The sequence below is a fragment of the Juglans regia genome, chromosome 3 (genome assembly GCF_001411555.2).
Source record: "Juglans regia cultivar Chandler chromosome 3, Walnut 2.0, whole genome shotgun sequence".
In the NCBI taxonomy this organism is placed as follows: domain Eukaryota; kingdom Viridiplantae; phylum Streptophyta; class Magnoliopsida; order Fagales; family Juglandaceae; genus Juglans; species Juglans regia.
The window spans coordinates 31,888,754-31,909,213 of record NC_049903.1 but is presented as its reverse complement, the minus strand read 5'-3'; the positions used below and the strand labels follow the sequence as shown (position 1 = coordinate 31,909,213).

The 20,460-nt window shown below is 35.9% G+C and overlaps 4 protein-coding genes across 4 annotated transcripts; 2 read left to right on the top strand and 2 right to left on the bottom strand.

Moving 5' to 3' along the window:
- Positions 1–257: 257 nt before the first annotated feature.
- On the top strand, positions 258–5,816 carry LOC109004193 (O-fucosyltransferase 28). Its single transcript, XM_035688907.1, has 8 exons — positions 258–1,133; positions 2,680–2,752; positions 2,866–2,936; positions 3,840–3,928; positions 4,025–4,157; positions 4,243–4,475; positions 4,562–5,038; positions 5,147–5,816. The coding sequence occupies exons 1-8, from the start codon at positions 564–566 to the stop codon at positions 5,397–5,399; spliced, it is 1,899 nt and encodes a 632-aa protein (XP_035544800.1). The 5' UTR covers positions 258–563; the 3' UTR covers positions 5,400–5,816.
- Positions 5,817–6,069: 253 nt separating this feature from the next.
- Positions 6,070–8,483, bottom strand: LOC108999674 (fructokinase-like 1, chloroplastic). Its single transcript, XM_035688865.1, has 2 exons — positions 7,627–8,483; positions 6,070–7,152 (listed from the first exon to the last, which is right to left on the bottom strand). The coding sequence occupies exons 1-2, from the start codon at positions 8,422–8,424 to the stop codon at positions 6,460–6,462; spliced, it is 1,491 nt and encodes a 496-aa protein (XP_035544758.1). The 5' UTR covers positions 8,425–8,483; the 3' UTR covers positions 6,070–6,459.
- A 7,405-nt stretch (positions 8,484–15,888) lies between these two features.
- LOC109004200 (immediate early response 3-interacting protein 1) lies at positions 15,889–17,232 on the top strand. Its single transcript, XM_035688995.1, has 2 exons — positions 15,889–16,035; positions 16,792–17,232. Exon 2 carries the CDS (start codon positions 16,795–16,797, stop codon positions 17,026–17,028), a length of 234 nt encoding a protein of 77 aa, XP_035544888.1. The 5' UTR covers positions 15,889–16,035; positions 16,792–16,794; the 3' UTR covers positions 17,029–17,232.
- Positions 17,233–17,470: 238 nt separating this feature from the next.
- On the bottom strand, positions 17,471–18,291 carry LOC109004199 (heme-binding protein 1). Its single transcript, XM_018982659.2, has one exon. The coding sequence runs from the start codon at positions 18,193–18,195 to the stop codon at positions 17,584–17,586; it is 612 nt and encodes a 203-aa protein (XP_018838204.2). The 5' UTR covers positions 18,196–18,291; the 3' UTR covers positions 17,471–17,583.
- Between the last annotated feature and the right edge of the window lie 2,169 nt (positions 18,292–20,460).

The following is a 20,460-nucleotide window of genomic DNA, read 5'->3' as shown; positions in this document are numbered from 1 at the left end:
AAAAGAAAGAAAGAAAAGAGTGCAATAAAAGGAAGTAGGTAATTATAAATTTTATACATTACATTGGTAATAATGCTTGAAGCAAAATGGTAAGAACGCTTAAAGCAAAATGGAAAGGTTTAACAACGATCTTAATAGTATTTAATTAAATGTTTCAGTGTTTTTGTATTCCTATTGGGCTAAAGAATAGCAAGGGCAGTTACGTCATTGTGGTATTTCAACAAATGATAAAAAGCCCATAGAGATTAGAGACTCCTAGACAGATAGAGCGGAAGAGAGAGAGACAGAGGTGTCTCTGTACAGAAACACTTTGGAACAGAAATAGTTAAAGTTTCTATTGGCCATAGAGTTCGGAACCCGAACAACCAAAAGCCAAAGAAGTCTCAACCGACGGTTCCCTCCCTCTCTTTCTCTCCTTCACTCCCTCCCACACCGCTAAAACCCTTTTTCTCTCTTTTTTCATCTCTCTTCCGCTCTCTTGTTTCTGTTCGTTTCCCATTATTTTCTCGTTGTCTGGATTGGTTTTCGTTTTTTTTTTCTTTGCTTTTATAACTGGTCCGGCCATGTCGTCGTCCGGTGTAGTCCTGAGCAACTCATGCAACGGTAGCCCACGACCCGCCGGCGGGGGTCCCACCACGACAAGGAGACGCGTGGCCGACCTCATGATTGACGCGGAGAGATCCTCCAACTCCTCCGACTTGTTTGACCACGAAGGCGGTGATGGCGACGACTCCATCGGTGGGACACATTTTCAGAACCTCCATCACCACCAATATTACTTCCACCACCCCGTTATAAGGTATCTGCTGCTCCGCTCTCGGGCATTCTTCTGCGTGCCCGACGCGTGGCTGCTTAAGATTGAGAACGGGTTCATTTGGACGGCGGTGATGGCGCAGTCGTTGAGATCGGGGAGGAACATTGGCCGTAAGATATTCGGGTTTCTGATGCTTTTGGCGGTCATATCGGTGTTCTTGAAGGTCTCGTTTACGAGTGGTAACGTTGAGGTGAGCGAGAAGAAGATAGACAACGGGCTTTTGATCATACAGACTTTCAAAGATGATCGGGCAATGGCTCAGCGCGCTGTCACCGAGACCCACACCGCCATGCCCAAGCGGGTTCTCGAGAGGTTGTCTGTAAGTAAATAAATATCTAATTTCAACCTTTTTTTTTTTTTTTGAAGAATTTTATTTTGGTTCCCAATCTCCAAATAATAAGGAAATGAAAACTTCCATGTTTGGTCTATTTCTTTCCCTTATAAAGATCAAACGCATACAGAATTCTTCTGATACATAAAATTTCATTATTAATTTTCATATCCTTCATTCTTATCTCTTCTGTTAATATTAATTTTATTTTAAAATTTGAAAAAAATAAATTATTTATAATATTTTATATAAAAATTTAAAATAATTATAATAATTAAATAAAATAGAATGAGATAAGAAAAATTGAGAGGCTCAAACAATTTTTTTTTGGTTGGCAACTTAAAAATGATTTCTTCTTCCGTTGGGTTTCGGAACGGTGTGCTTTGTCCGGTTATTGCCTTTGACTTACAGAATGTAGTGGGTCAGGGTGGTGGAAGCTAGTGCTTTGAATTTTCGTGGGCGTGGGTTGGCTATGACCAAACATTGTCACCGCGTAGGCCGCTTTCATGTGATGATTTTTTGGATGAATAATGCAATATATAAGTTTTAAATAGATAAATTTTATATAAATTTTTTATAAAATAATAAATTTTAATAATAAATAATAATTTTTTTTATACTTTTTTAAGGTAGGTTTATTTTTTTACAAGGATTTATATAAAATTTATCTATTTAAAATTTGTACAAATTATTTCTTTTTTTAGACACTTATGTTCCTTCTTTTTCTACGCTTACTTTCGTGAGGACAACATATGATATGGTAACCTTTGATACGCAGTATTGTACGTGTTCAGGAATTAAACGGAGCTATGCCCCGATTCCTACTTAGAGTATTACCATTGGCCTATGTATATGTATATACAAAATTATCTTTTTTGCATAACTATTTTACAATTTAATCAAAATTTTCACATCGACTTATACATATTTGAGACAAAATAATAAGTATTATTATTTTATAATAACTAATTTTTTGCTAAAATCAATTTTTTTTATATATATTATATTAAATATATAATATATTATAATAATAAAATGAATGTACATGTAAAGATTTGTTGTGTTGTTAAAGGAGGGAGAAAATAAATGGATTGTGAGAGAGAGTGGGAGGAGAGAGAAATAATGATTAAAATATGTTTTGTAGAATGAATAGTAGTTTTCCAAATTTAAATAAGCACTGTTCATAGTTAGTTAAATATTTGGATATGCATAAGTCAATGTAGAGACTTTTAGGATCATATTATGCAAATATAACTTTGCATATATATATGCATAGACTAATGTAGATGTTCTTAGAAGAAAAGGAAATGTTGTCAGCAATTTTACTTTGTCTAAATATTTTATTCAACTTTCATATGAAACCTACTTCATCTCAACTCACTATCCAAATTTTGGTTAGAATTTGTGGGTTCAGTTGTTTTCTTTTTGGCTCCCTTTTGGGGCTTGTCTATGTGTGGCTGAAATATAGAACACTTTTTCCTATAGCTTTCTGATCAGTTATCATGAATTTATATGGTTTTTCCTTGTTTTACAGACTCCGGAAATATGGATGAAGCCAAATAGTGACAATTTTTATCAATGCATTGTTCGACCCCGGAACCGAATCAGTATGTCTAAGTTTCTATACCCAAATTGGTTAACCACGCATGCATTTGTTCTATTTTTTTTTTTCCTTTCTCTTTTCTGGGTTCTGATTTTTACCAATTTGAATTTCTCCTAGGAGTGGGTACCGCAACAAATGGCTATCTTCTTGTTCACGCCAATGGTGGATTGAATCAAATGAGAACTGGAGTAAGAATTACTATCACGCGTGTTTTCTTTTTCTTTATTTTTTTTAATGGGAATTAAGTAAGGATTTTTTGTTACTTGCAATGGAGTGAATCAGCACATTGTCTCCCCAATGATTGTTTTGATGGCTATCTCCTTGTTCACGCCAATGTTATTTAATAAATCTCGCAAATTGTCTCCTCTCGTCTCCTTATTAACTTATGAGCTATTGCATTTCCGTCCCTTCTCACATGATTAACTGTTAACTTGCCAAGTAGCAGTCAAATGGTTTCGCAATGCCTTTACTTCGTCCAGAATGTGTCCTTGTCATGATGGATTTGGTGTGGAAGAGTCGAGAGCATTAATAGTCCACAAAGAATCCTGTTCAGTCACAATATCCTTTGAGTCGAGGTTTCTGGCCATTTGGATTCCTCTCAAGATTGCTATAGCCTCAATGTAATCTGCTTCATTGACCAACTTCTCTTTTTTGCTCATTGCCGCAATTACACCACATCTAGTTTCTACTAAGTGCTCTTCAAACAAGGCTCCATCAAAACTCAGCTTAAAAATTCCTATAATGGTTTCCATGAAATAGCATGCACGCTATCAGATATGTTCTTTTTTGCACAAAGATACTTGAATTCCTTCAGAAAATCATCGCCCCTTAAGCTGTCTTTCTCAGATAATCTAACTTCCCTTTGTGAAGACCTCTTTTCTTCTGTTCCATATACCCATGCAATGGTAAAAAAGAACTTCAAATTGCCACTCTCTTTATACTCTGCAATATCACATTCTAACATGCAAAATTCTGTCGCTGGATTCCATGGAATCATAATATTGATCTTGTTATATTCAGTAAAGATTACAGTATTCTTAGTCTCGAGGATTTGATTTGTTTTTTCAGCTAACTTAGTTAATTGACATCAGATATGTGATATGGTTGCTGTTGCTAAGATAATGAATGCCACTCTGGTTCTTCCTTCGCTTGATCACGAGTCATTTTGGACAGATCCAAGGTATTATTGTAACTTGGTGTGGTTTCCTGATTAATGATTTTATCAGTTCAAACTTCTTTCACTTCTACCAAATAAAATATTCTAATACCTGTGCAGTGATTTTAAAGATATCTTTGACTGGAGGCACTTCATAGAAGTTCTAAAAGATGATATAGAAATAGTCGAGTACTTGCCATCCAAGTATGCAGCAGTCAAGCCCCTACCCAAGGCCCCCGTTTCCTGGTCTAAGGTCTGCAAATAAATGCACTCAAAATATACAATTCTCCACCCCATTTTCTTTTACTGGATCTGTATCTCAGATGCTTCATCTGCAGGCTAGTTACTACAGGAGCGAGATGCTTCCATTGTTAAAAAAGCATAAGGTGATAAAGTTCACCCACACTGATTCTCGACTGGTCAATAATGCCCTTGCTTCCTCCATCCAGAAGCTCAGGTGCCGTGCCAATTATGAGGCTCTTCGATACACAACAGAGATTGAAGATCTTGGGAAGATTTTGGTTGATAGATTAAGGAACAATAGCGAGCCATATATTGCCTTGCATCTAAGGTCTCATATCGTGTGTGAAGTCATTTAGTTTTCTCTGAATACAGCTACGAAGTTACTCAACTAAGTTAGATCTATTGTAACTGCAGATATGAGAAAGACATGCTTGCTTTCACTGGCTGCAGCCACAACCTTACCACAGAAGAGGCAGAGGAACTTAGGGCTATGAGGTACAATGTTAAGCATTGGAAGGAGAAAGACATAGATAGCAACGAGCGGCGACTCCAAGGGGGATGCCCAATGTCCCCTAGAGAAGCAGCTCTTTTCCTTAAGGCCATGGGTTACCCTTCCACTACAACTATTTACATAGTTGCAGGAGAGATATATGGCACCAATAGCATGGCTGCATTTCGCTCCGAGTATCCTAATGTATTCTCTCATTCAACTCTTGCAACAGAAGCAGAGTTAGAGCCCTTCAATGCATACCAAAATCGCCTGGCCGCCTTGGATTATATTGTGGCCCTTGAAAGTGATGTCTTTGTTTATACGTATGATGGAAATATGGCCAAGGCAGTGCAGGGACATAGGAGGTTTGAAGGATTTCGAAAGACTATCAACCCTGACAGGTTTGTTTATGTAAATCTTAGGGTTTCATTATTATCAAACTCTATTACTAAAAAGGTTGGATATATACTTAATTAGTCTACTGATATATAATTTAACCTGTCTTGCAGATTAAAGTTCGTTAGACTGGTCGATCAGCTCGATGAGGGAGCAATATCTTGGGAAGAATTTTCTTCTGAAGTTAAGAAGATGCATTCTGATAGGCTCGGAGCACCATATGTTAGACAGCCAGGAGAGTCACCAAGGCTGGAGGAGAATTTTTATGCAAATCCTTTTCCTGGTTGTGTCTGTAATCAGTCTGAGGAGCAACTTACTAGACTGAAACTTGACCAGCGACGTCTTAAGGCTGCAGCACAAAGATAGGGTTTCAGTTCGTTAAGATTATGTGGCTCATAGATTAAGACTGTTTGATAACCATTGCTCAAAGGCGGCTGATGAGGGTTTTTTTGAAATGAACTGATTCTTCACCCTGTATGGAAAACCATAGCTGCCAACAGGGTCTTCAGTTTTGCATCTCATGAGATTTGAAGAGACTCTAAGTTTTGGATACCAGCTGAGGAGAACTTGCCAAAAGTTCAGGGAAGTGAGGCAACCAGATTAGCTAAACTGGCACAGAGACATCATCTCTGTCATACTTCAGAGTTATATAGTATTGCATTGATTCGTTATTTTTTTCTTGATTCGGTTGTCAATCTGTAGCCAAATTGGGCACCAAAACGAACTTGATATGTAATATTTTTTGTTTATATAGTTCAACACATACGTTGATTTCCGCATGTTCCTACCAGATATCTTTATAAAAGAAATTGTCTTCATTCGTTCGGTTACGATAAGATGATGGTCTCATTCCAATGACATTAGTGATAGAAACCCAACCTGGAAGTGTAAACCAAATTCAGTAGTTCAGGCTGGCAGCGAGAAGCCAAAGCTCGCTATTTTTTCATTGAAGAATTACCACTTCAGAATAAGAGGCACTGCGAATATTTCATAATGAGACATTTAGGCAGAAGATTGGCTGGTTCAACAATCCTGGTAAAATGGAAACAATAAGACAAAAGGGGTTGCTTCCATTTATTAATTTTTTGTAGATCAAACATTTCTTTAAGAAAAAAATGGCGCAACCACTGAGGATTATCCTAAAAAAACATTCTTTAGAAACATGAGAGAGATGGTGGAGATGCAGACTACAAAATCTCTGATTCCGCACTATCATACAGCAAATTCAAGATCACTGGGAAATCCAATAAACTTGATCGGTGAACACATTTCACGCAATCTGTTCCTTAAAATTCTCCCTCAGCTTCATCAGAGAAAGAGTTCTCAAATCTCAGGATAGCATATGTAATAAACCCCTTGGAAATTAAGAATCATCACGCACTGGGATCAACTCTGCCTCGTTAAAGAAGAACAAACCCATTATGCTCTACCACAATGAAGGTACGTAAACCTGTTCTTTCAAGTTCTGAGTTGCACTTTCTGTAGGAAAACCTCTCACCGCACCAATAGTCCATTGTGATATGATTCCTGCAGCAATTGCAAAACGAAGCTGCCTCTCCAAAACATCCTGATTTTCAAACATTTCAGGGTACGTGGTCAACTTTCTCATAATCCCTGCCACAACCGCGTCACCTGAACCAGTCCGATCGCATGTGAATGGGGTGATGAGCACATCTTCTGTTCCAACCACCACACCATCAAATGAAGAGGCATAGTAATGAATCCGAAGAGTTCCATCGGTTACAAACAAAAGTTTAAGACCATCGTGCCACAGAGGAGAGATTTCCTCACGAGTATAATGGTAATAATCTCGCCGGTTCTTGGTTTGCTCAAAATTTTCAGCATAGTATTCATGCTTGTAATTTCTTTTCCTCTCATAATAATCTTCGTCTAGAAGAAATTCCAGCTCCTGCCTTGAGACCTCAATAATATTTGCTTCATTCCAGGCTTTCTTGATTATTTCCCGTGTCTCATCACGCGATCTCCACAAAGGCAAGGGCAAATTCAAATCGAAAAATATTAGACCTCCAAACTTTTTGGACAATGTGATCGCTTTAATAAGGGTCGATTGCATTGAAACGGATGCTAGAACTTCCGAATTGAAATGGAATATCCTAGCCTGAAACAGAAGAGATGAGAAAATCATTCAACATTCAGTGATTACTACAATTTTCAGAGACAGTGCATCAATTTGAATAGTTTTCTTCACATGCTAGGTACTTTCCAATTTCATGATAGCGGTCAATTATATCTGTTGCAGCACAAATATATGATTTCTAAGAACCAAACATCTCAGTGTTTACTGGTAAATGGGTCTATCTATCTGCCTTAATGCCATTAACTTTGAATAACGGCAAACTGAAATAAACACTTGGAGTAGCCAAAGCGGGGGCTTTAATGCAGCATGTTGGACTTAATCATGTTATTCAAATCACTTCAATTTGTTGTGTTCACCTCACAATTCAAACTCCAACAGCAACCTAAATGAATGAGTAGCACGTATTTTTCCTCTAAATGACGAGAGAAAAATGCTATAGACTGCAAGTAATTGTTAACCCAACAACGTAAAGCACCAATTTTCTGTGTTACCGACCTCTTTGAGCACAGCAAGGTTCAGCTCAGAGCTAAGAAGGAAATCCTCGGCCGCCTCTTTCACCGTCTCGGTTCTCATCTTCCCATCCTCAAACTTAATTTTCACGTACGTGCATGCCGTCTTAGCACTCGTATCGAACTTAACAGCCCGCGTCTGCACCTTCTCCATATTCATCATCAACACCAACTCGTCCCCAAAATTATCCTTTCCAACTTTCCCCATGAACGCGGCTCGCCCGCCCAGCCTCACGTGCGATATGGCCACGTTCGAAGGGGCTCCCCCAGGAGCTCTTACGAACTCCGGCGGGTCCCACTGGAGCATTTTCCACTGGGAGTAGATGTCCGGGTGCATCTGGTTGTCGGAAACCCGGACGGTGGGTACAAACTCTTTCCTTACGGCGCCGAAGCAGCAGATCAAGGGTGGGTCGTCGTAAGGAAAATCGATGCCATCGTCGTAATCTTCTAAATCTGGAACCGGGTCTGTTTCCTTTTCTTCGTTGGTTTCAACTGTGCCGTTCTCGGATTGGGTTTTTCTCGAACGCTTTGTTTTCTTCGGCGAAGAAGTATCTGAAGAAGAAGAAGACGGAGTGGGCCCCTTCTTTCTGCCTCTGCGAGCAGGTCTCGGCGATTCGAGAGTACCATTGGTGTCGCCGTCAATGGAAGCTCTAACTAAGCTAAGAAATGGAAGCTTGAGCTTCCGCTCTGAGCCTCTCGAATTCTTAGGGTTTAGGAAGAGTGGAGGATAGTAGCGAAGGAAGGAAAGCGAAGGAGAAGGAGGAAGGAGTAGAAACGCAGCCATCTTCGATCCAAGAGGCTATCTCGACTTGCCCAAAAATTCGGGTCGGTTTGCGAGGGTGCTTTTTGTATCCAACGGCCATAGGATCTCAACTCATCTCAACTCATTATTACAATTTTTTCAAATTCTAATACAAAATATAATAAACAATTCAATTTTTTCAAATTTTAAAATAATAATAATATTAAAAAATAATATTCTAACAATATTTTATCATCTCAACTCAACTAAACTCAACTCACTTCAACATCCAAACACAATCATAATCTCTTGGTTATAGCAGCATTTAGAAGTGTAATTGATTTGGCTGGATATGATTTTGGACATATTTTACAATTAATCTCTAGTTTGTATTCACAGCTTATCTTAACTCACCTCAATTCATCTCATTATTATTTAACAATTTTAACTCACAAATTTTACTATTATTCACAATTCATCTCAACTCATTTTCGAATCCAAACGACACTCTAGGTATATAAAAGTTTTTTTAAATAATCGATACCGTATCGGAGACTAGGCTTCGTTTGGTTAGTTAACTACTCTCAACTCATCTCAACTCATCATTACAACTTTTTCAAATTTCAACATAAAATATAATAAACAATTCAACTTTTTCAAATCCCAAAATAATAATAATATTAAAAAATAATATTCTAACAATATTTTATCATCTCAACTCAACTCAATTCAACTCACTTTAACATCCAAACACAACCTAAACCGATACTTTTAATTTTTTCAATATATAATATAATATATAATAATATAATGTTATTATAGTGATTAGGGGTGAGTTCGGTCCGGTCCGGTCTGATCTTGGGCTATTTTGTGGACCGGACCAGACCTATTCGGTCCAAGAATTGTCCACCCTAGACCGGACCTAGTCACATATAGGACCGGTCCGGTCCGGTCCGGTCTAGGGTCGGTTCAATCGGTCTGGACATGCTTAAAATGGGTCATTCAGCCCATCTAAATCTTTTTTTTTTTTTTGCCAAATTTTAATTTTTTTCGGCCCATTTCAAATTTTGTACATTTTTTTTTAGCTAAAACTACTAAAAAAAGCTTGATCTTGAAAAATACAATGATAAAAAAAAAACTAATCTATATAAAAAACTAAAAAAAAAAAAATTCAAAAGTTATTACAAATTACAAATTATAATCTAAAACTTAACAATTTAAGTACTTAACATATAATGGGTAATTTACAAGGCCATAAAAGATAATATCTTCCTGATAGTACAATAGCTTTCCTCAAGACACTTGTATGCAACTTCAAGTTCAGCATATGTATTCCGCTCACTAGGGTGCAAGGCCGAAAGAGATGCTTCAAGATTATATGGAAGCTGCATGTTACAATCTTAATCAGCCAATATATGGAAGCTGCATGTCACTTCATTATAATAAATTTTAATTTTATAAAATTACCCTTCATTTAATATGAAATTATAAAATAATTATAAAACAGTCGTAAGTATTTTTTTAATTTTTTATCGGTAAAATAGTCGTAAGTATATATATCATTTCGGCTTTCCCATGAAACTAATATATGTTAAAAACTAACCTGTCATGTAGATCCTAAAAAGATAGAGGCCATGAAGTTGAGATATCCATTAATGTAGAAAATTAATAAAGTTATAACTTATTATAATGAAGTTGAGATATCCACAAAAGCATACTTCCATGAATCCATCTAAAGGAAGAACATGATAGAACAAATTTTGATAGTTATGACTTTATAAATTTAGTTGTAAATAGTTGACCGTGTAGACAATTTAAAATAGCTAAAATCTGATAAAATAACACATGAAGATCAAGAAATAATTTAAGAGCCTAGCTTACCAACAATCTTCTCACATCTTTAGTCTTTAATCAACATTGGGTGTAGGACTAGGGCCAATAGGCATTGCATTTGACGCCTCCACAGAATCAGCAAAGTTCAAGTCTTCAACAAATTCTATCCATAAAAATTTTAAACAAAACAAGTGAAATAAAGTTACATAACAATGATAACATAGAAGATAAAACAAAATAAACTACACAAGATATCAAATGTAATTTTATTACATACCCATATTCAGCTGCTTCTCAAATTCCTCCACTTCATCCATTAAAGTCCTAAGGCTTATTGGACTAGAAGAAGAACGAAGCCAGTTTTGTGCACATATGAGACCCTCGACACTTATTGGATTTAAACTACTTCGAAAAGGGTCAAGTACACGACCCGCAGTGCTAAATGTAGATTCAGAAGCCACAGTAGATACCGGTATTGCAAGTACATCGCGTGCAATCTTTGAAAGTACGCGATATCTAACTGAATTCACCTTCCACCAAATTAGAAGGTCAAAACTATCATCTCCATCCTCACATTTTTCAGCCAGATATCTATCAACCTCTGACTTACTTTCCAAACTGTCTTCACACTGCAACTGTTAATTAAATTCGGCCATCAAATTTGTCTTTCTACTCACCGCCTTGTCAGCTGAAGGAGCTACATCTTCATTCTGGAAACTTGTGCGCTGAGGAGAATGCCCTTCTTCATTTTCCTTGTATGCCTCATACATGCGGATAAATGCATTTTTCACCGTCCAACTAAAATCAATTTTTTTTGTATGATCATGTGCATACATTTTTCCCAACTCAAAGTCAAGATATCGCATCTTGTAACGAGGATCAAGAAGAACACCAACATATAGCAACATATTCTGATTTTCTAAGTTCTCCCAATACTTGTCAAACTTTCTCTTCATATTTGTGGCCATTAATCCCACCACGGGGTTTCGTTTTTCACACTCCATGTTAATGGCATCTTTAATAATAACCAACTCCGGGAAAAAAATATTACAAGTTACATATTCACCCCCAGAGAATTTTAAAGTTGCATCATGGAATAATTGAAGAAACCTCACAAACAACTGTACCTTCGCCCAATCGGATGCATTGGGAGGCCATAACTTATTTGACTTTCTCGTATTCACCACATGGTCCACATTTTCATCATCGACATCGTCATCTCCAATACTACTAAGGAAGCACGGATCTTCCTCCTCCAATCGATCAAAAGCTGTTTTAAATTTTGAAGCCCTCTCCAACATAAAATAGGTGGAATTCCACCTAGTCGGTACATCTAGGCAAACTAGGCCCTTAGATTGAATATCTTCCAACTCCACGCATTTCTTAAATGTACTCCACCTTTGAGGGGAGGATTTAACATACTTTACAACACCTCTCACCTTCGCAATAGACTCATCATACTCTTTTAACCCCTCACGAACGATTAATTTCAAAATGTGGGCACAACATCGAACATGCAAGAATTCATATTCCAAGATCGTGTCTCTCCTATACTTTGTTTTTTTTCAAATAAGAAACAACCTCATTATTAGAACTTGCATTATCAAGTGTGAGTGCAAGTATTTTTGGTGCCCCCAATCATGCAAGCACATCTCTATGCCCTTACCAAGGGTATCACCCTTGTGATTTTCAACCAAACAAAAAGAAAGAATCATCTTATGTAACTTCCAGTCATCATCAATAAAATGTGCTGTGAGACACATATAGTTTAGGTTTTGCACGGATGTCCATGTATCCGTAATGAGGGAAACTCGCTGCCCTCGAAGAGCATTTCTCAACTTTTGTTTTTCCTTCAAAAACAAATTAAAACAATCATTGGCAACCGTCATACGAGATAGAATCTCTACCCACTTAGGGCAAACCACAAGCATAAACTTCCTAAAACCCTCCCATTCAGCATACCTAAAGGACAACTCATCAAGAATAATCATCTCTGCTAAGGCTTGTCGGCAAGCCTCAACACTAAATGCAATAGACACAAGTCCCCCACTATTACTACCACTTCCTCCCTCCACCTTCCAACTTAGAGTGGTCTGGGATTTATCCGTCTTCTTAAACGAACATTTTTTATATTGATGCTTAATGTGATACTTCATGTTTTTCGTACCATTGGTCTCCGTATCACATGCATACGAAGCACCACAATAATTACATGCAGCCCTAGGTTTACTTGGATCACCTATTGGTATTTTTGTAAAGTGATCCCAAACAAAAGACCTAACTCTACCTCTTTGTGACCCACCAACTGATTGATCACTTACATTGGATGGGGGTGAGCGTGGGCATGGGGGTGGATGGATGTTTGGTGTTGACTCTTGCACATCATTTGTAGAAGACTCAATCTATAAAAAGGACAAAATGACAAAATAATTAGAAAACAAATATTAATAGTTAAGGAGGTTCAATAAACAATGGACAGTTTCAAGTTTCAACCAATAAAATGACACTTTATAGTCCCAGCAAGTCACATCGCTCAAAAATATGAATTTTAGGTTCTCTTAAACATTGACTCGAGCGAAATGTCGAGCAAAGGTCGAGCGCACCATTGTCTTCTGAAACCGCTCGAGTAAGAGGTCGAGCGCACCTCGAGCGAACCTCTCTGGATGAGTTCAGCTCAAGCGCCACGGTGAGCGCACATCGAGCGAACCTCTCTAGATGGATTCTGTTTGAGCGCCACGTCGAGCTCACCTCGAGCTCACCACTCTATTTGGGTTACGCTCGAGCGCTGAGTCGAGTGCAGATAGAGCGAACCACTCTGTTTGGGTTCCGCTCGAGCGCTACGTCGAGCGAACCACTCTGTTTGGGTTTCGCTCGAGCGTTACGTCGAGCGCACATCGAGCGAACCTCTCTGGAAAGTTTCGCTCGAGCGCCAGTTGAGCCATGTTGAGCACACTTCAATCTTTTTCATGTAACACTGTATCAACACTTGTTACAACTCAACTTTATACAGATTCACAACGTAACGGATGTACAGTGTTATCAACTACCATTCTATTTCTACCAAGTAACCAAGCAGATGTTCCCTAGAGACTAGAGCAAAACAAAACCATTTTTATCACAAATTTCACAAGGAAATGAATTTAAGTTCAGAGAGAGAGAGAGAGAGAGAGTACCAACTAGGCAATCAGGGCCTGCTGCAGTGCTGAGACGGAGGGTGGATCGCGATTCGCGGCGCTTACGGTTGGTGGGACGGCGGGGCCGCGGGAGGGCGCTTAGGGTTTGCGGGAGCTGGGCTGCGGGAGGGGAATTGGGAAAAAAGAAAGTGGAGATGATTTCTGGGGAAGACGAAAGCACACAGCCGACATTAGTTAAGTTATATTCCCTGAAACGGCGCCGTTTGGGTCCAATTTGGACCCCAAACAGCGCCCTTTTAGGGAAGTTAAGTTGGAAAAAAATAACTGGGTTGCGCGAAACGACGTCGTTTCGCGCAACCCAGTTATTGTTTTCGCCTGCAGTGACTAGGACTTGTTTGGATTCGTAAGTGATCTCAGCTCATCTCAACTCATCTCAGCTCATCTCAGCTCATCTCAACTCATCTCACTACTATTCAGCAACTTTAACTCACAAATCTCACTACTATTCACAACTCATCTCATTACTATTCACAATCCATCTCAGCTCATCTCAACTCATCTCAAAACGGCACCGCTTGGGTGCCATTTTGTACCCAAACGGCGCCTCTTGGGTGTCATTTTGATAAATTTGTGATTCTTTTATCTTTTTAGCACATAAATTAATTAAAAAAATTATTTAAATTAGTAAAATTAAAATTAAATAAACTACTTAATGTGGATTATTTAATTAACTCTTTAAAAAATAATTAATAATAATTATATTTATGATGTTAAATGTTAATTGCTATATTATTATAATAATAATAATAAAAAATTCTTCCATCTATTAAACTTTTAAGTTTTTACATTTTGCATATGTAAATTTGTAATGTGATTAATAAATCATTGTATTATGTATATCACTATATGATGAATGAATCATTGTATTAGGCTATTAGCCTATTAGGTATATATAGTTATAACTTATAACTTATAGTGATATTAATACTATACTATTATACAAATATTATGCTATAATACTATAACTTTTATAATATGCTATTAAATTATTAATACTATTATACTATAACTCTTATATGAGTAAAGTTATTATAACTTATAATAGTTATATAGTTGGTACTTACTACTTAGTATAATATATTATATAATACTTATATTATGCTAAATAACTATTGACTATACCAATACTAAATTACTAATAGTAATAGTAATAGTAATAGTAATAGTAATATATATTATAATGATATAGTGATACTAATACTATATATTATATAATAATACATTAACACTATAGACTTATAGTAATTAGTTATTATGAATCATGAATCCATGATTACTTGATTAGTATAAGTTATAACTATATAATCTTATTAGTATTAGACTATTAGTAAATAGTAATATACTAATATTAGTTATAGTGATTTAGTAATTAGTACAAGTTATAACTATATTATAATATTTATATTATAATGATATAGTGATACTAATACTAGATATTATATAATAATACATTAATACTATAGGCTTATAGTGATTAGTTATTATGAATCATGAATACATGATTAGTATAAGTTATAACTATATTATAATATTAGTATAACTATAACTATAGTCGTAGACTCTTACTCTATATTAGATTATTAGTATTTTTTTTTATATACCATATTAGAGTATAGAAGACTAGAAGTAAAGTCTAGACTATTAGTATAAATATTAATATTAGTATAAAATTATAAATATTAGTATTAGTATAAAATTATAAATATTAGTATTAGACTATTAGTTAATAATTATTTAATGGTGAGTTAGTGATAGGTTAAATGAGAATTATATAATTAATATATTTTTTTTTTCAATTTTCATTCGATCCGGTCCGGTCCGGTCCGAAAAACCCATAGACTGTGGACCGGACCGAATTAAGTCAGTCCTATAAAATTCAGACTGAGACCGACCGGTACCATTCTCAATCCGGTCCGGTTCGGAACGAATTGGTCGGTCCAGTTCGTTTTTCCAGTCCGGACCGACCGAATATCACCCCTAATAGTGATAATATATAATATATTATAATATAATATTAATACAATATATTATAATGATAATATATTATTTTTTATATATAATTTTAAAATTTAATATTATATTAATTATTTATTTATCATATGATATAAAATTATTTTATATATAATTATATATAAAAATGATATATAATATAAAAGTTAAAAATTAAAATATAAATATATATATATATATGAAGTGATCTAATCCGATTTGATCCGTGTTAAAAAAAAAATTAAAATTAAAATCGAATCGATTTCGATCAATTTTAAAAAAAATAAAATTGATTCCGGATTATACCGAAATCGATATTTGACTAAACCCAGCTATTGGATTCAGTCGGATCCGGTTTAGCGTTCACCCATCCCAAAACGTTGAGAGTGCTCTGTGCAGCACATCTCAAAACGTTGGATATAAAAAGACATAATTCTGATAACGTGGACCAATAAAAATTGAAAACTTTCTAGAAGCGTCATATTCATATATCTTTCCTATTACATCCGGAATTCTTTGCTCCTCGGTCTCTCTCTTCCATCTGTTTTTTGTTCTGGAATTCAGTCTAAGGGAGTTGGGTCGAGCTTTTTGCCGGGAAGCGTTGTCTTCATTCACTGAGTCAGTTTTTGCTTCGGAGGTGAGACTTGAGATCATTTTGTATGTAGAGAGTAACAGTAACCAAGATATAATTATATTTATTTATGGGTTATTGTTTGATTTCTTTTAACCATTTAGCTGAATATGTTCATGATTTCTGCGTTGATAAGCACCGGTATGTTTGTTTTAAGAAGTTTCCTATATTTATGGGGATTTTAGATTATTCTGCTTTCGTTCTGGCTTTTCTTTGGTACTGATCGTAGGGATTGATGTACTAGTTTAGTATCGAAGTGAGGTTTTTCAAGGTAGAATTAGCCGGCTCTTTCGAGGAAAAAAAATTGAGTTTTTTTAATTGTTGAGTTGAGGGCTAAAACGACTTGTGAGAGCAATTTGGAGACAAATGAAGGCGGGGAGAGGGGAGAGTATGATGTCGTTAATGTTTAGATTATTTTGCATTGGGGCAAAGTGCAAAAAGTCTACCTTGTCTTGTAGAATTCTCAAGAAATCCCTAGAAAAGAAAAGTTTGGGGGGGGGGGGAGTATGTAGTATTTGTGGTTAAATGGATGATGCTTTTACCATTTCAATCAAATGTATTTGAAGTGCTGTATGATTCTTTAAGCATTCAATCGAAAGCACTTGAACTTCCACAAGATTTGGGAAACTCCATACATGCTTGTGCTATGCTGCATAATGTATGACTCAAAAGTTTCCACAAATACTCCACTCCAATTGGATGTTGACTTGGAACTGTTTTTATCCTGAAACTGAAATCTTGAATCCTTCATCATGCATGCAGGAAATGGGTTTCTGGACTTTGCTCGAAGCCTTTCTGCTCTTTGCAAACGCGATGGCAATACTGAACGAGGATCGGTTCCTTGCTCGAAGAGGATGGACCTTGGCTGGGATTGCAGAAGGTGGGAGAAATTCGATTAAAGGGCAGATCATAGGGCTGATACACGCATGCCAGTTCTTGAGACTACCCCTCATGATTTTGAATATCATCACTATTGTTGTGAAGCTCTTTAGTGGGTAAGGTTGATGTATAGGTTTCGTTAGGGATCACATATCTATCTATACTCGTTGTAAATTAAGTGGTGTGTGTTCAATTTGTTGAGCAGAGGCTGCAACACAGAGTGAGTGAAGTCATAGCCAACTATATTAGGTGAAAGCTCATGACTTGTACTGAATAGAGAAATTTGTTTCAAATATCTTTGGTTCTTTCTTTTGAATTACTTAACACCATACGCTACCAATGCTGTCATGGGATTTTTGTGGGGCAAATAGGTGCATGAACTCATTATCTGAAAAATACTAAAATGGAATACTAGAAGTAAAAGACCCCTTTCAAGTTGGGGATTCAAAGCAATAAAGGAATGAAAATAATGCTCGGTGGAACTTCGCTGAACCCAATCTATACTGATCAGGTATGGTTCAAATGAAAATTGGAATAAAATAGAGCTTTGGTTGCAACAGGATAGTCAAGGTAAACAGAAGCATATCATATCATATCATATAATTTAGTTTACATCTAAACCTGAACGGAAGAGAAAAGCATATCATACATATAATTTAGTTTAGGCTCCAAGCTTCACTCAACTGGAACCATAACTTCGTTGGTCCTGAATGGAGGCAAAGTCCAAGGTGGGTTATACCTTGCCAACAAGAACTGCCCAATTACCTTATACCCATCTTCCTCCAAGCTCTGCTTCAGCTTCTCTACCTTCCCCTTCACCACCTCCTCAGTTGCCACTCCCCCAAACTTCACCACCCCATACTTCCTCTCCCCCTCCTCTCTTATTACCACCCGTTCATCGACCGGCCTCGGTGCCTCCTCCGCCTTCTGATACTTTGCCGGCAACAAAAACTGCATAGTCACCATGTTCTTGAGCTCCTCTTCTCCGGCGCCACCGGTCTTGGTCACGACCGGGGTTGTCATGGCTATCTTTTCTGGGTTCTTTGTTATTACTGGTGTGGTCATTGCAATTTTTTCGGGCCTTGTGTTTTGTGGGTTTCCTAGAGCGCCAATGTAGTTGGCCAATACAGTAAAGCCACCATCTTTGTTGCCCTTAAATTGTGATGGATCATACGTGATTTCAGCTATCACGGATGGTACATATTTACGAATTTCGTAAGCGGCTGAAGATTGAATCACTTCGTATTTCGGGGTTTCGACGCAAATCCTTCCAAATACCATACCCATCTTCAAGAAGTTGGGTCGAATTCAAAGATTTGCTTGAGGTGGGGCTGATACTTTTGGTTCCTTTTAAAAGGGATTTTTTTTTCTAGATTGTTCATGGTCTATTTTGTCTTCGTATATATAGATCTTAACTTGGAGAGGAGGTTTAGTATAGGCTATGGAATTTTGGAATTGAACGAGTGGCTGGAACTTGGGGATATTTGTGGATTATATTTGTCCACGACCTCCATGTACTAAGCTCTCGTTGACAGATAACCCTCGGCTCTCACATACCAAGAGTTCTACTAAGAGCATTCCATTGGTGTCTCGTATAAATGAAAAATCACATGGTTTGAAGATTATTTTTGCCATCCAAGAAAGGATGGCTCTACGGCCACCGCTGGTAGCTGGAGCTACCGCTAGTCGATTTTGTGTATTTTTATTTTTTTATTTTTTTACAGGTATTTTTTTAATATTTTTTAATATTTTTTAAAAAAATTACAACATTATTAAAAAATACTTACCTAATTATTAAAAAAAAAAGCTTAGCAGTATCCAGCAGGAGCTACCAGCGGGATCCCAAGCATTTTTTTTCAAGAAAAACTTTCACTTTGAATTATGTATATTTAAGCTAAAATAATAATAAACTATTATTTATTATTATTATTAATTTGTTTCTTAAAATTAATTTTTTTTATATATATTTTATAATTAAAACCCACTACATAAAATTTATATATATACACCAATTGCATGAAGGCTGAATAGTAAATATGTAAATATACACAAAAAAGTAATAAAATAAAGGATGAATGGTGAATAGTAGATCTGTAAATATCCAATGATAATATTCATAGTAAGCTAAATATTTGCATATAGCTAATCCAATACAGTAAAAAAAAATATACTTATTATGTAAATATGTATTTGTATTTACATATGCATACACTACTGCCAATGCCCTTGCATGCAATTGATAGAAGTAAAGCTCTGCATTATATAATTTAGTAGTAATGTAATTATACCTAATTCTCATCTCATTGTTATAGTATTATGTAAAATATAATATTTTATCACCCTTAAATCATTGTTTTTTTAAATAAAAATTCAAAAGTTAAAAACAATAACGTCTCGTCGTAGTATAATTAAAAGAGTGATGCTAGTGTGCCGCCTAGCTTTGATCGATGGGCGTGCCCACTAGTACAAATTTCACATTTTATTTTTTTGTAGTTTTTAAATATCTTTAAATATTTTTAAAAAAAGAAAAAATACATCAATATATTAAAAGTCACTTATTTAATCATGAAGCAAAAAAAATTAAATACATGAGAGGTCAAATGATGGGATAAATTCATGTGACATACTAACATTTTTTTAATAAAAATTAGATAAAAGTGAAGTATATATAATTTTGAAAAGTGTTATAGCTATAAAAAGATTTGATTAAAATAAATTTACAAATTAATATGATTTCATGTGATATATCAGATCTATTTATAATAAAAATAATTTTTATAATTAAAAATATCACATCAAATCCTTTCAATTTATGAATTTATTTATATAAAATTACTAAAAAAATATTTTCTCTAAAATTTTTCATTATGCAGATCTATTGAAAATTGGGCCAAGCCCGATTATAGTTTTGAGCTCAAAAGGGCATATGGCTAATAATCCGAGGAGAGCAAGGTCACAACGAACAAGCCAACTAGCATATTATGTGACCAAAGTTAAGATGAGGTACGTGGGAGGAAGGCCATAAAAATGTCGGTAGAAGTAGATCTTAGGGCCCGTTTGGATGTTGGAAGTATCCAAGTACAATTCATTTTTAGACTTCATGCAACATCCAAACAAACGTTTTAACCTTCCCTGAATGCAATTCAATTTTAAATTTCATGGAATCCACAACTGATAAGCATAATTAAAGAAGTAGCCTTGTTTCCATCAATCCATATGTTTTACAACTTTTCTATATCTAAATTATCTTAACATTCAAATACATTTAGATTTATCTTAGGTGAGTCTCACATAACTTATTCCACCATTTCAACTCACTACTATTTATAAAAAATTAAGTTTAACTCAACTCAACTTAACATTCAAATGTAGCCTACATCTGAGAGGGAGGACGATGACATTTACCATTAATATGAAAGGACTATTGTGAAGTGTCAAATTATCATGTGATAGAGGAAAATAGTGTGAACATTGCATTAACTATACCAATAACATTACGACTCACATTAATGTCCACTTAAGGAGATCATTGTTGGGTTGTCATTGCAAATA